General features: G+C 52.2%; 2 protein-coding genes across 2 annotated transcripts in view; both read left to right on the top strand.

Annotated features, from left to right (window-relative positions):
- The first annotated feature begins 1,785 nt into the window (after nt 1-1,785).
- On the top strand, nt 1,786-5,971 carry Slc39a4 (solute carrier family 39 member 4). The gene is made up of 12 exons (NM_001077669.2): nt 1,786-2,069; nt 2,482-2,766; nt 3,199-3,394; nt 3,495-3,649; nt 3,738-3,909; nt 4,163-4,335; nt 4,445-4,600; nt 4,670-4,789; nt 4,864-4,918; nt 5,019-5,171; nt 5,404-5,591; nt 5,683-5,971. The coding sequence occupies exons 1-12, from the start codon at nt 1,878-1,880 to the stop codon at nt 5,809-5,811; spliced, it is 1,974 nt and encodes a 657-aa protein (NP_001071137.2). The 5' UTR covers nt 1,786-1,877; the 3' UTR covers nt 5,812-5,971.
- Nucleotides 5,972-9,343: 3,372 nt separating this feature from the next.
- The window catches only part of Cpsf1 (cleavage and polyadenylation specific factor 1), a 10,567-nt gene continuing 5,201 nt past the window's right edge, over nt 9,344-14,709 (top strand). The window contains exons 1-15 of the mRNA NM_001401216.1: nt 9,344-9,592; nt 11,896-11,923; nt 12,006-12,139; nt 12,266-12,346; nt 12,464-12,615; nt 12,712-12,858; nt 12,986-13,125; nt 13,203-13,313; nt 13,413-13,506; nt 13,760-13,847; nt 13,919-14,041; nt 14,142-14,193; nt 14,270-14,358; nt 14,425-14,499; nt 14,576-14,656. Coding sequence (NP_001388145.1) covers nt 9,449-9,592; nt 11,896-11,923; nt 12,006-12,139; nt 12,266-12,346; nt 12,464-12,615; nt 12,712-12,858; nt 12,986-13,125; nt 13,203-13,313; nt 13,413-13,506; nt 13,760-13,847; nt 13,919-14,041; nt 14,142-14,193; nt 14,270-14,358; nt 14,425-14,499; nt 14,576-14,656 — 1,539 coding nt within the window. The 5' untranslated portion in view covers nt 9,344-9,448. The remainder of the gene's footprint in view (nt 9,593-11,895; nt 11,924-12,005; nt 12,140-12,265; nt 12,347-12,463; nt 12,616-12,711; nt 12,859-12,985; nt 13,126-13,202; nt 13,314-13,412; nt 13,507-13,759; nt 13,848-13,918; nt 14,042-14,141; nt 14,194-14,269; nt 14,359-14,424; nt 14,500-14,575; nt 14,657-14,709) is intronic.

Here is a 14,709-nt window from a genome sequence, read left to right as displayed (position 1 = left end):
CTGTAGCTTGGATCTCACGGTTCGGTGGCATTAAGCTCGTCCATGGTAAGGTCCCCTCCACACCTTCGTCGTCTTCCCAAGCGGAACCTTCAGATGTAGTGACAACAGTTCCCAGGTGCTGAAGTTCACCATTTGCCCTTTTTTAGGGGGTGGGGGTGGGGGTGGTGCTGAGGGAACAATTGTTGTGGCATACAATAGAGGTGTTTGATAGAGGCTTTCGGAGTTTGATTTTTCCTTCTACCACGTGGGTCCTTGGCAAGCTTCTTTACTCGCTGAGCCACCTCACCTACTCCAGACATGGGTTTATAGACCTTTTCCATGACAGTAACGGCAGTTGAGCTGGCTGGGAATGACCAGGAGAAGCAACGATATAGCTACATGGGGGCCGGTTATTTTGGCCTTCCAGGGCTCAGGTAAGGTCTCCCCTTTGAGGGAGAAGTCTAGGGAAGCCAGATCAATCAAGTCTATACTAAGACTTCTCCCTAGGGGATAAAACCAACCTGCTTTCAGCCCCCAGCAGCCCAGCAATGAAAAGGAATAGGAAGGGCAGTTTGGGTGGATGGCATCTTCAGAGTTACCTGTGGGGAATGCTCTCATGTTGGCTCTCCCAGTTCCCGGCCACAATTCCTCCACAAAAGCAGGAGGGATGCTGCATTGCAAGGACCCTAGCCATTATTAACATGGACGTGTGTATGTTTGGAACAGGTCTTTAGCAGTTGACCCCTGAGCTCAAGGATACTCAGCTAGATTCTTTCCCCACCCTGCCCTACCCTCCAGAATACTAGGTGACAGAGTTCTTTAGTTATTAGGCTCATATCCAACCACACCCCAGAGGGCTAGAGTTCAGGACTGGTATGAACCTGCGTGGAAGAGGTCCACAGTACCTCGGGGGCTACTGGAAGCCCTCTTCCAGAAGGCCAAAATGCCTCGTGGCTTCCAGAAAGCCAAAATGCCTTGTGACCTGGGGATCTTAAGCTCCTGGAAATTCCAACCCCTCCTTCAGCCTGCCACCTGGATAGAGATAAGGCTCAGGGGTCAAAGGCCGGAAGGATCCGTTGGGAAGGGTTGGGAAGGGGCACGGCTGGGAACTGCAGCCCTACCTCAGTCTTCTTGTGCTCAGGCTGAAGGGCTCAACCACAGGGCTTCAAATTCCTACTGCTCAATTGAAACTCCTCAAAGCCCCAAAAGTTGGCTAGGACCAAGGTCACATCTTTGCTTCCTGTTTGTCTAGGTCAGGGCTTCAGCCATTTCCTGGAGATTTTCCCCCGGAGGGCTGGGGACCATGACTCAGCAAGTATCTTTCAGAATCTCCCACTGTAGCCCATGTTGGACCCAGAGGAGCCAAGAACACGGCACCCCCACCCTCGGGCTACAAGACTTGGAATTTGTCTAAGCTGCTTGAGCTGAGAGGCAGCTGGTGAAGGGTGGAGGTAAGCCTAAGGGCTCTCCTGAAAATGTCAAATAGAACACCCTTGTTTGACTTGGTAACATCTATGCGCTCAAACCCCTAATCCGCAGCTCCAGAGGCAAGATAACAGAAGGGGATGATCCGGGCTCTTCAGGGAACAGAGAAAGCCCCGACTGGCGGTTCAGAGTGTGACAGGCTCAAGCCGCCCACCTAACGAAAGGGACCCACCTTTAGCTCCAGCCCCAGGAGGCTACAGCTCCTTGCCCCTAGACTTTCAGGGAGGATCTGCCACTGGAATGGCTAACCCAGCAGCCAATCACAGAGCCCTGCAGGAAATATCTGGGAGAGGTCTTGTAGCTAGGGTCAGGCGAGTTGAACCCAGCTCCAGTCTGGCCCCAGGCAGTCCCAGCAGTCTCCTGCTAGCCCAGAAGCCAGCACCACTGCAGGGAACACTTTGGGAGCGTGAGGCATGATGCTCCCAAAGTCGCTCACACAGGGGCTCTTGTTGGCGATGCTGGTGGGCACAGCAGCAATGGTCCAGCCCTATCACCTGCTCAGCCTACTCACCTCGGGCCAGGGTGCTCTGGATCGAACGGCACTGGACGGCCTGTTAAATACGCTGGTGGCCCGTGTGCACTGCACCGACGGGCCGTGTGAAAAGGTAACACCCCCACCCAATGGGTCCCCCAGCCCCGGCCCTTTCCTGCCTGCTCCACCCTGTGGCAGGCACTAAAGAGAGCTGGGCAAACTCCAGGAGGCGGGTCTGGAGGCTGGTGTCTGAACCTGCTGGCAGGCTGGAGCCTCCCTTCCGTTTCTGGGGGGCTTATACAGGCTTGGCCTCCCTCCTGGGACACGTAGTTCTCATTCCCCCCCAGGGTATCAAATTTGCCTTGACTCTAAGTGACTACTCTCACCTTCAGGATCAGAGAGTAACTGCTGGGGACCCCTTTGTGTAGGCTCCTAGTCAGGTTAACTGTACAAGCGGCAGAAGGGGACATAAGATAGAATCCATTCCCTGCCTAAGCCTGGTGGGCCCAATCTAGCCCGGACCCTGTCTACCTGTTTGTCCACAGTGTCTGTCTGTGGAGACTGCCTTGGCTCTAGGCAAACCTGATAAGCCACAGCTTGCCCCAGAATCAGTCCTGGAGTCCAGATACATTACTTACCTCAGTGCCGCCGCTGCCCTCTACCTCAACGACCCAGAGAAAACATGCAAGGACATCCGAGCTGGCCTCTTGGCCTCTCATGTGGACGATTACCTGGCCAAACTGGAGAGTCCAGAGGCCATGACCCTGGGTCTGAGCCAGCTACTGCAGAAGATTGAGGCCCATGATGCCAGCCAACCCACCAGGGAGGAGGTGAGGGCCCAGAGGGCTTTCAGAGTGTAGTGACAAGGACTGTGTAGTACCATGGAAGGGAGGCTACCCCAGGAAGAGAAATGTCCCACGTGCAACCTCATTGGTGTCTGTGGAGATACGTGGGTGGCTAAGTGTATTGGGTACACTGTTGGGTAGGATGACTTCCAAGGGAGTCTGGGGGAACCCTTTGGGGAAATGGCGGTCAGGAAGGCTCTGGGGCAGAGGGACGTCATAGGCCACAGTGAAGGGAGTGACTAGCTGGGGCAGCCTAGGTTTATGGGATAGGTGGCTGGTATAGGGATATAGTCTGAAGTCTTTGGTGAAATCTGGGAAGTTGTCTGAGGGGGTTGGGGGATTGATGGGAGACCCATCCAGTGAGTGGACTCCAGAAGTTGTTACTGAGGGTGGAGCTGAGGCCTGTCTCTCTTACAGACCTGTGTAGATGTTCCCCAACTGCTGGAGGAGGCTGAGGAAGCAGGGGTTTCCAGAAGCCCTGGCCTGGTCTTGACAGCCTTGCTGGATCACGTCCTTAATGGATCCTGCTTCCAAGGCCTGCCTAGCCCTCAGTACTTTGTGGACTTTGTGTTCAGGCAACTCAGTAGTAAGCCTCGCAATATCACGCTGCCCGGTGAGGCCTAGTCTGTGATCATCAGCCCCTACTCCTGGGGGAGGGGACAAGGCTGGCGCTGAACGCACTGACTGGACTGACTTTTTTTTTTTTTTGCCAGAATTGGAGGATTTGATGCATCACCTTGGGGTGGGTGGAGAGGATCACAGTGACCATGGTGACCATGTTGACCACAGTCATCTGGACAGGGAAGCCAACCACCAAGACTCTGAGCTCCATGCTACCCACAACAGCAGCTCCAGTGTATGGGACACGGTGAGTCACTCCTGCCGATCTGGAGGAAGGTGGGCTTCCATGGGTCTGCTCAGATGCCTGATGCCTGTCCTGCTCTCTTTGCCTCCAGCTGTGCCTGAGTGCCAAAGATGTAATGGCTGTGTATGGGCTATCTGAAGAGGCCGGGGTGAGCCCTCAGGCCTGGGCCCAACTGACCCCTGCCTTGGTCCAGCAGCAGCTAAGTGAAGCCTGCAGCTCCAGTCCCATTATCCATGTACAGGACCAGCTCAGTCAAGCAGAGAGTGAGTCCCTAACCCTGGGTGCTAGCCTCATGGTATTGAGCTCGACGAGGGAGCAGGGAGTAGGCACTGAGGAATGAGGAACCAGCAAAGGAGGGACAGATAGTGGATTTCAAGGCTAGAGGGCCAGTGTAAATAGATACCTGGCACCTGCTGACAGCCCACAGATCTGTTGAGATCCGGCTCACTTCCTGGCTGGACTTGGGCATTGGCTCTGTAGGATCTAGGGGGAATCTCAGTGTAGCTTCACCCACAGGGTATCTGTATGGCTCTCTGGCCACCCTGCTCATCTGCCTCTGCGCTGTGTTCGGTCTTCTGCTGCTGACCTGTGCCAAATGCAGCACAGCCACCCACTACATCATGCAGACCTTCCTAAGCTTGGCTGTGGGTGCACTCACAGGCGATGCTCTCCTGCACCTGATACCCAAGGTCAGCCCTCACTCAACAGGGTCCTCCCACCCCCACTGTCCTTTCCTAGCCCCAGCCTAAAGCCCCCTGTATCCCTGAAGTCCCCAGTCGGTACCCACCCCCTTCTCAGGTGCTGGGATTGCACACGCATAGTGGAGAGGTTCACTCCCACGAGGAGGAGAGCATTGGTGGACAGTCCACCTGGCGCCTGCTGGCTGTACTTGGAGGCTTCTACATTTTCTTCCTGTTTGAGAGCTTCTTCAACCTCTTATTGCCCAGAGACCAGGTTAGGCTTGGGGAACCACTAGGTGGGATTGGGTAAGGGCTTGATGGGCTCTGACCAGTTTTTCCACAGGATCATGAGAAAGATGGGCCTTGTAGCCACGGTGGGCACAGCCATGGAATATCACTGCAGCTATCACCCAGCAATCTCCGGCAATCCAAACAGCCCCATGAGAGCTCTCGCTCAGACTTGGTAAGTGGCAAGTCCTACCCAACATGGAGCCTTTTAGTCATGTATTTGCCTGGGTTCATTCTCGTTCCCCCCAGGTGACAGAGGAGACCCCGGAACTACTGAACCCAGACACCCGGCGACTGAGAGCAGGTGAGTCCTGAGGGAGTTCCTGGAGGGCTGCGGATCTGGGGGTTGCCCTTAGGCATGCGCAGAACCTGGCCTACAGGACCCATGCTTGCTGTGCCCACAGAGCTGAGAATGTTGCCCTATCTGATCACACTGGGTGACGCCGTGCACAACTTTGCTGATGGGCTCGCTGTGGGCGCAGCCTTCTCATCCACATGGAAGACTGGGCTGGCCACCTCATTGGCAGTGTTCTGCCATGAGCTGCCTCACGAACTTGGTGAGCTCTGGGGTGTGGCTTAAAGGGTGGGCCTTAGTGGGAGTGATCTATTCTGGAGGTGACCAAGGCCAGAGGAGAAGGGACAAGGCCCTTCTATGAGAGCAGCCTGTCATGGGGTGGGGTGGGGGGGGTGCTGGTTGCTGGGAAGGGCACTGGCCTTTGGGTGTGTCTGTCTGTGATGTTGGTGTGCCTGACATGTGGGCATAACTCTCATTGACTTGCTCTGTTCTAGGGGACTTTGCTGCTCTGCTGCATGCCGGGCTGACTGTGAAACGTGCGCTTCTGCTGAATCTGGCCTCAGCGCTCACAGCATTCGCTGGCCTCTACGTGGCTCTAGCAGTCGGAGTAGGCGAGGAGGGCGAGACTTGGATTCTGGCGGTAGCCACTGGCCTCTTCCTTTACGTGGCGCTCTGTGACATGGTTAGTCAGGAGGAGAGCCTATGTAGGGGCAGGGAGCTAAGCCGGGGCTCCACCCAACTGGCTACTGAACTGGTGTCCACTTTTTCCTCAGCTCCCAGCCATGATGAATGTGCGGGACCAGCGGCCCTGGCTTCTTTTCCTGCTCCACAACGTGGGTCTGCTGGGCGGCTGGACCATCCTGCTGCTGCTGTCATTGTACGAAGACAGCATCACCTTCTGATGGCTCTGTCCCATTCCAGTCCTTGTCCCTGCCTGCTGATTCTGCTTTACTGCCTTAATCCGTCTAACAGTTGGATCCACTACGGGTAGCTGGAGGGTTCAGCCTCATTTCCCCTGCTCTGACTTCAATAAAGACTTGCCCATCTGCACTTCAAACCCAACTGCACTCTCTTCTTGTAGGGTCTCCTGGTGAAAGCTCTGAGGCAGGGCACTGCCTCCTTCCTCAGCATTTGCTATGGACAGCTACACTGGGGGTCCTGTGGACAGACAGCTTGTCTTTTCTATAATTAAACCCGGGGAATGGTCAGAGTCCTCCAGGATCTGAAGGGGTTGGGGGTGGTCCTTGTCCCCAGTCAAAACATTACCAATAATGCTTACAAGTATGAGGGCTCATTTCTGCCATGAATGGAAACCCAGAGACCATCAAACCAAAGGACAACCCATTGATATTGAGCAGCTCCACAGCTCTTGGCGGGATTGGCTTTCCCAAAGCCCCTCGCATTAGCTTCTGGAGGTTGGCATGATTGTCTACTCTAGACTAGGTGGCTAAAGAACGGAAATTTATTCTCTCAGTTCTGGAGGTTAGAGGACTGAAGGCAAGTTTTCAATCAGGCATAAGAAATGGATCCCAGGGCTGGAGAGACGGCATGGCAGTTAAAAGCACTGACTGCTCTTTCAGAGGTCCTGAGTTCAATTCCCAGCAACCACAGTGGTGTCTCATAACCATCTGTGATGTGATCTTGGCGCTCTCTTCTGGCGTGTAGGCATATATGCAGGCAGAACACTATACATAGGAAGTCTTTTTAAAAAAAGAAAAGGAAAAAAAGTGTCCGGGTTTGAATGACAGTCACCACACAATCCAAAACATTTCATCAGGACCAAAAGTTTTACTTCTGCAAGAAGGGTGTGTAGCTGTGCTAAGCAAGCAAGAGAGCATATCCAGCAAAGGTACTGATGGGTTTTTTATAATACTTAATTCAAAAGGAGACAGTGTCTCAATGTGGGGTTAGAGCTTAGCTTCATATACCTGCATGATTGATTGGCAAATGCAGAACAGTGCAGGTGCTAAGCGGAAATAAATTTGAACAGTGTTAACTGTTAGGCCAGGCATGAGATGCATGCCTTTAATACCAGTACTCGGGAGAGGTGGAGGCAGGTGGATTTCTGTGAGTTCAGGCCTGCAATGTTTTATGAGTTTCAAGCCAGTTGAAGCTACACAGCATGACCCTGTATCAAAAAAAAAAAAAAAATCAGAATAGTCGGAGCTGTGTAGAGAGACCCTGTCTCAATAGTGAAAAACAAACCTAGGAAGAGGTTGAATTTACCAAGCGGTCACTTTATTTGTAACGTTTGTTGTTGCTGTTTACATTTTCAGACCTCTTACTATGTTCTGTTTGTTTGGCTGGGTTCTCTGTGTAGCGCTGGCTGTTCTGGAACTATATAGACCAGGCTCGAACTCACAAGATACACCTGGCTCTGCTACCCCAATGCTGGTCAAAGGAATGTACCGCCACAGTCCAGAGCCGCTGGGCTACAGGAAGGGGGAAGGCACGTTGACCTCATCTTGTTTACCTTCCGCCGGCCCGCACAGCCCTGAAGCTCCTCCTCTTCCTCCAGCTGCTGTGTCAGGCGGTCAGCATCATCCTCTAGAAAAGTTAAGTCGGCTGACCCCGAGCCTATGATGTTCTAGCTCTCTGGGGCAGAGCAGCCACAAGCAGGAAGACTCTGGGGCCGGTGAGCTCGGTAGCCAGGTGAAGCAAAGCTGACCCCCAGCCCAACCCAGCTCCTCCAGAAGCGGGCTTCAATTAGTTTTAGTTTTGGAGGGCTTGTTTGTTTGTTTGTTTGTCTGTAGGTAGGATTTCTCTGTGTAGTCCTGATAGTCCTGGAGCGGGCAGCCTTGAACTCAGAGATCAGCCTGCCTCTGCCTTCCAGTGCTGGGATTAAAGGTGTGTGCCACCACCGCCCAGTTATTGCTATGTATTTTTGATTGGATTGGAATTCAACCAGACCAACTAGAGCTTTGCACTCTCAGAGATCTGCTTGCCTCTGCATTCTGAGTGCTGGGGAAGGCTTGGCTCTTTACCCCAGATAGATCACCACAACAAAGGAAAGAAATGACTTCACAAAGGTCCAACTTAGCAAACAACTACACAATTTAATGAGTTTATTGGGCCTCCTTACAGCAGGTAAAGAGTTGTATTTACAGGTATGTGGATGGTTCAAAAGCAGCTATGTTATCAAAAAGCTCACCCAGGGGCTGGAGAGCTGGCTTCTTCTGGAGGACCTGAGTTCAATTCCCTGCAACTACATGGTGGCTCATAACCATCTATAATGGAATCCAGTACACTCTTCTGGTGTATCTGAAGACAACTACAGTGTACTTACATACATAAAATAAATAATAATTCTAAAACAAAACAAAAAGCTCACCCAAAGCCAGGCATGGTGGTGCATGTCTTTAAAAAGAGGGTTAGGGAGGCAAGCAGGCAGATCTCTGAGTTCCAGGCCAGCCCCTATAGCCAGCATAGCCAGGGCTAATTGAGATGTGTCTGGAAAAAACAACCAACCAACCAGAAACCAAACAAAAAACCCACAAAGCTCTCTCTGTCTGCCTGACCACTCCCACCCCGGAACTCCAGGTGTTAAAGAGCTCCCTCTCATGGGTTGGGGATTTAGCTCAGTGGTAGAGCGCTTGCCTAGGAAGCGCAAGGCCCTGGGTTTGGTCCCCAGCTCCGAAAAAAAGAAGCAAAAAAAAAAAAAAAAAAAAGAGCTCCCTCTCGGCGTTTCAGGAACCCTTGAACCTTATACTGTTTACCTCCAGAGTCTTAAGAACCTGTAGCCAGAAGGAATGTTTAAATTTGGAGAGAAGTTTCGATTGCTTCATAACTCAGGGTGTCACTGGGTAACAAGACTGTCCTCAAAAGCGCATAGTTCTCAAGAGTGCTTGGGAGTGCACATGTGAGGTGCAATGTTACAGGTCTTAAGAGTTTTGTTTCTTAAGATTTTTATTTTAAAAACCAGGTATATATGTGCCAGCATGACTGTGCGGCTCTAATCCCAGCGCTTGGGAGGCAGAAGCAGGCAAATCTCTGAATTCGAGGCCAGCTGGGTCTACACAGAGTTTCAGGACAGCCAGGGCTATATTGTAAGACCTTATCTCAAAAATCAAGAAAATCAAACAAAGACAAAATACTTTTAGAAAGAAATCTTTAGTGTGATACAGGGGTGATCTATCACATCACCTGATCTACTGAGTGGAGTGGTGAGAGAGCTTTGTGTGTTGATATATGTTTCTGTATCCTTTTCTAAGCCTATATTCCCTTGTTATATTTTCTGAATTTAGCTAATGAGGCAAATCTTGGAGGGAGCAGAGGGCAAGAGACCAAGCTCTTCAGTTCTTATCAAGCTAGGCCACTAGGGGCTGCTGTTCGCTCTCAGCCAGGGCACGCAGGCGCAAATGCGAAGCGGTCCGGAACCCTGCTCCTCAACAACCTAGTCCTCCTAGAAGGTGGGTCCGGGCGGAAAGCGCAGGCGCAGAAACTCGGAACTCGGTGGCGGGTTTGCGCGCGCCGCCGGACCGAGTCCGCTGGCGTCCCTGTCCCCTGAGTCGGCGGCTCCGGCGTGACAGTGGCGGCGACATGTACGCGGTGTACAAGCAGGCGCACCCGCCCACCGGGCTCGAGTTTGCCATGTACTGCAACTTCTTCAACAACAGTGAGCGCAACCTCGTGGTGGCCGGCACCTCGCAGCTCTATGTGTACCGCCTGAACCGCGACGCTGAGGTAGGCCGTGTCTCCTGAACGGAGATGCCCAGGCCGTACCGTAGTCACCTCGGCAGGTTCCCCAGTGCAGAAACTGAGCCTTGCCAAAGGTCTCTGGTCCCCAGAGTCGGTTCATCGATACCACGTTGTTTGGCCTCATTTTACCCTGCCCGGACACCCCTGCCTACGGTCTACTACTTGTTCTTTGGTATTTTCAGGAGATTGTTGCAGACCTTCCATGTGCTTAGCAGCAGGGACAAGGCAGTGAACCAAGACCCTTGAGGGAGATGACCCTCCAGTGAAACAATACCTCCACACACTGACCGCCACACACAGTCGCTACAGTGTCTCTGGGAGTAAGACCCAGTGAAGGAGGCTGGGTGTTTCTAGACAAAATAACCAGAGCTTAGACTGAGCAATTTTGTTGGTGGAAGAACGTTTCTTCACAAAGGAGCAAGGCTGGAAGTTGTTCGGGGACAGACTACTGTCAGTAGATGTAGTGATGTGGAATGAATTCATCACTAGATAAGGGGGTGTTTTGGTTGCTAGAGCGACAGGAAGTGGTTCAGGAAGCCTTTTTGCAAAAGGCAATTTTCCATGGCTCCTGGTAGTGCACTCCTTTAATCCCAGGCAGAACCAGACAGATTTCTGGGTGTTCCAGTTTAAACTGGTTCCAAGCCAGCTAGGGCTATATAGTAAAACGTGTCTATAGAAACAAACAAACAAAAACGCCAAAGGCAGCTTCTTTTTTTTTTTTTTCCTCCAAAAAATTTTAAGATTAGACTTATTCATTTGTGTTTGCCTGTATATATGTATGTACACCACATGCCTGCTTGGTGTCCGTGGAAGTCAGTCAGCATTATGGATGGTTGTGCCATCCAGTGGGTCCTCTATGAGAGCAGCAATTGCTTTCGATGGCTGAGCATCACTTCTGAGATGCAGTTTCACTGGGGCAGCAGAACTGGACAGGGAAATCTCACCTTCATAGAAGATATGATTTACATAGACAAGGGAGTGTGGAGAAGTATGTGGGAGTCAGGCAAAGTGGTTTCAAGTAAAGCTAAGTTTTTGCAATAGAGGCTAAGGGAATGAGGAACAAAGGAAAGAACAGGTAAGAAACAGGGCGGAGGCTTCACGACATACTCTCCAAGCAGGGAGTTTTGGCAATGTAATGATCTTACTCAATTTATGTTTGAGAGTGGTCCAAGGAGACTGGTCAGGAAGTGGCTGCAGCTATTAGGCAAGATGGCAGCCTGGACCAGTGTAGCTAGGACACTGCTTCAGGTTTAGGATGGATAGAGGTGGAGTTTGAAAGGAGCTCCAGGTAAGACCAAGAATCTGTCACTGTTGTGGGCAACAGGTCTGGATTTGGACTTAGCAGTTACAGAGCTGGCGTTGCTAGTCCCTGAGGTGGAGACAGCTGTTGAGGGGTATGGAGATGAGGTGACCAGAAGCAGACAGTTACCCTAGAGTTGGAAGAAACATGGCTGGGAGGACAATATGTTGGAAGTGATCCCTGTGGCTCTGTGCTCTGAGCCTTAAATGACTGTGACAAAGTGGTACAGAGGCAGGGGTGGTGTGCATGGTTGAGTCCTGTGGAGAATTGGTAGTGGGGAATCAGTTAGCTGGTTGGAAGAAGACCTGTCCAAAAAGCAGCAAAGAAATGGAGCCGTGACTGGTAGAGAGCAAGGGTTTTAAAGCTTTGTTTTAATTTTTTTTCTTGTTAAATTATTTTATTACCTATGAGTATCTGAAGCATTTGTGGTCATGTTTACAGATTGCTGTAAGCTGCCATGCTGGGAACCAAATCTCGATCCTCTAGATGAGTGCGCTTTACATAAACTCTGAGCCATCATTCCAGTCTGCTGTTCTTTGCCTTTCTTTCTTTCTTTCTTTCTTTCTAATTTATTTTTCTTTTTTCTTTAAAGATTTTATTTATCTGAGTAGTACACTGTCACTGTCTTCAGACACACCAGAAGAGGGCATCAGATCCCATTACAAATGGTTGTGAGCCACCATGTGGTTGCTGGGAATTGAACTCAGGACTCCTGGAAGAACAGTCAATGTTCTTAACTTCTGAGCCATCTCTCCAGCTCCTTTGTTTTTCTTTTTTTTTTAAACTTTTTTTTTTTTCCTGAGCTGGGGACCGAACCCAGGGTCTTGCGCTTGCTAGGCAAGCGCTCTACCACTGAGCTAAATCCCCAACCCCCAGTGACTATTCTTATTTTATGTGCATTTGGTGTTTTGCCTGCATATATGTCTGTGTGAGGGTGTTGGATCCCCTAGAACTGGTGTGTGGCTTCTTACTTTCTTTTCCATTCCAGGCTCTGACCAAGAATGATGGGAGCACAGGTAAGTGTGCATGCAGGTGGTGGGGTGGGGATGGGTGGCCTGGGCACAGGACCCATCCCTGACTTGCTGATCTCTACTCCAGAGGGAAAGGCCCATCGAGAGAAACTAGAGCTGGTAGCCTCCTTCTCTTTTTTTGGCAATGTCATGTCCATGGCCAGCGTGCAGCTCGCAGGTGCCAAACGCGATGCTTTGCTTCTCAGCTTCAAAGACGCTAAGGTGAGCAGTGTGGGTCCGGCAGGAGGTCCTGGGCACAGTGGTGTTACAGAGCAGCGTAGGCTGGGGTGTATTAGTGTGATCAAGGTTGGTATTGAACGGGCCATGCTTCTGACCTCCTACCTCCAGCTGTCTGTGGTGGAGTACGACCCAGGCACTCATGACCTGAAGACCCTGTCTCTGCACTACTTTGAGGAGCCTGAACTTCGGGTAAGCCAAGCTCAGCAGTGCCCCAGGCTAAGCCTAGCAAGTCCCCATTTTCTTCCTAGTGCCCCAGTGCTTCCCTCAGATCCTCTATAGCCCAACCAATGTCCCTTCTGCCACCAGGATGGATTTGTGCAGAACGTGCATACGCCCCGTGTGCGGGTGGACCCTGACGGGCGCTGTGCGGCAATGCTCATCTATGGCACAAGACTGGTAGTTCTGCCTTTCCGCAGAGAGAGCCTGGCTGAGGAGCATGAAGGGCTCATGGGTGAGGGGTGAGTACTAAGCTGGGCTGGCTGTGGTTTTGAGGACCCAAGAGCTCTGTGTTTTTTGCCCCGTCCCCTCCTCCTGCTAACATCTTTGATCTGTAGGCAGAGGTCCAGCTTCCTGCCCAGCTACATCATCGATGTGCGGGCTCTGGATGAGAAGCTGCTCAACATCATTGACCTGCAGTTCCTACACGGCTACTATGAGCCCACCCTGCTTATCCTGTTTGAGCCCAACCAGACCTGGCCAGGGTAAGGCTGTGGGGCCCTCTGCTGTGGGCCCCAGGTGTCTTGCCTAGGTGGGGTGGAAGTGGGAAAATTGGGTCACTGGCCTTGGGAGCAATGCGACTGCCTCTGGGTGACCTACCTGCTGCTTTAGGCGGGTGGCTGTGAGGCAGGACACGTGCTCCATTGTGGCTATCTCGCTGAACATCACACAGAAAGTCCATCCAGTCATCTGGTCCCTCACCAGCTTGCCTTTTGACTGTACCCAGGCCCTGGCTGTGCCCAAGCCCATAGGTGAGGTTATGGCTGTGTTGAATGGCAGTGGGGGTACGGGGCAGCAGTAAGCTGCTTACAGTGGTGTCTACCTCCAGGTGGGGTAGTGATCTTCGCTGTCAACTCCCTGTTGTACCTGAACCAGAGTGTTCCCCCATATGGCGTGGCTCTCAACAGCCTTACCACGGGCACCACTGCTTTTCCATTACGTGAGTGGGGTGCACTTTGGTCAAAATGGGATGTGCCTGGTGCAGGGCAGGCTATGGTGAGGGCCAGGCATTCAGTTTGCATGGTCGTGCTCCCCACAGGTACCCAAGAAGGTGTAAGGATCACCCTGGACTGTGCACAGGCGGCCTTCATCTCTTATGACAAGATGGTCATCTCCCTCAAGGGTGGTGAGATGTGAGTCCACAGCCCATGAGGCCCGACCTCTGGGATACACACATTCTCTGTCTTCTCAGTACCTCTGTGGGTGCAGTGGGTACTCTGCATGAGGCCTGCATGAGGGCCGACCTCTGGGATACACACATTCTCTGTCTTCTCAGTACGTCTGTGGGTGCAGACCTCTGGGATACACACATTCTCTGTCTTCTCAGTACGTCTGTGGGTGCAGTGGGTACCCTTACCCACTCAGTGCCCCTACCTCTACCCACAGTTATGTGCTGACCCTCATCACTGACGGCATGCGAAGTGTCCGAGCATTTCACTTTGACAAGGCAGCTGCTAGTGTCCTCACCACCAGCGTGAGTAGGGATGGGGTTGGGAGTATCCTGGGTCCAGGTCTGGTTGTATCTTATTCACACCGCTTCCTTAGATGGTCACAATGGAGCCTGGATACCTGTTCCTAGGCTCTCGCCTGGGCAATTCCCTCCTCCTCAAGTACACGGAGAAGCTGCAGGAACCCCCAGCCAGCTCTGTTCGTGAGGCTGCTGACAAGGTACCTGTCCACAATGCAGGGTCCCTGGGCCTGTCCTGCCATGACTCCCACGTGTGACACAGCCTCAGGACTGACTGCTTACTCCTTTCTCCTTTCACAGGAAGAACCTCCCTCAAAGAAGAAGCGAGTGGACCCTACAGTGGGCTGGACAGGTGAGAAGCTGTCCTTGGATGAGCAGGGGAGGGCCAGAGTCCACAGTTGGACTCAGTTGGACTCTGTCTGCTACAGGAGGCAAGACACAGGATGAGGTGGATGAAATTGAAGTTTATGGCAGTGAGGCCCAGTCAGGCACACAGTTAGCTACTTACTCTTTTGAGGTGAGACTGGGGAAAGCAGGGGGTATCTCCTACCTTCACCCTACCTGACCGTTGCTGTGCCCACAGGTATGTGATAGCATGCTCAACATTGGACCCTGTGCCAATGCTGCTGTGGGCGAGCCTGCCTTCCTCTCCGAAGAGGTACTCAAGGGGTTGGGACTGTAGGTGTGGAGTCTAGAGGGTGGCTGGGAAGCCGTATCCTCATCCCATTCTGTAGTTTCAGAACAGCCCTGAGCCAGACCTGGAGATTGTGGTTTGTTCCGGCTACGGGAAAAACGGGGCCCTGTCTGTGTTGCAGGTATGTGTGGACAGGGGTGGCAGATTCCTGGTAAGACTGATTGGCTGAGCCTC

The sequence above is a fragment of the Rattus norvegicus genome, chromosome 7 (assembly GCF_036323735.1).
Source record: "Rattus norvegicus strain BN/NHsdMcwi chromosome 7, GRCr8, whole genome shotgun sequence".
Classification (NCBI taxonomy): Eukaryota; Metazoa; Chordata; class Mammalia; order Rodentia; family Muridae; genus Rattus; species Rattus norvegicus.
This window is presented reverse-complemented; position numbering and strand designations above follow the sequence as displayed.

Bases quoted from the DNA above. Each gene is read 5' to 3' on its own strand.
- Slc39a4 (NM_001077669.2), top strand. From the start codon at position 1,878: ATGATGCTCCCAAAGTCGCTCACACAGGGGCTCTTGTTGGCGATGCTG. The intron at 4,336-4,444 runs GTCAGCCCTCAC...CCCCCTTCTCAG, and splicing joins TCCTGCACCTGATACCCAAG to GTGCTGGGATTGCACACGCA. The intron at 4,919-5,018 runs GTGAGTCCTGAG...CTGTGCCCACAG, and splicing joins CACCCGGCGACTGAGAGCAG to AGCTGAGAATGTTGCCCTAT.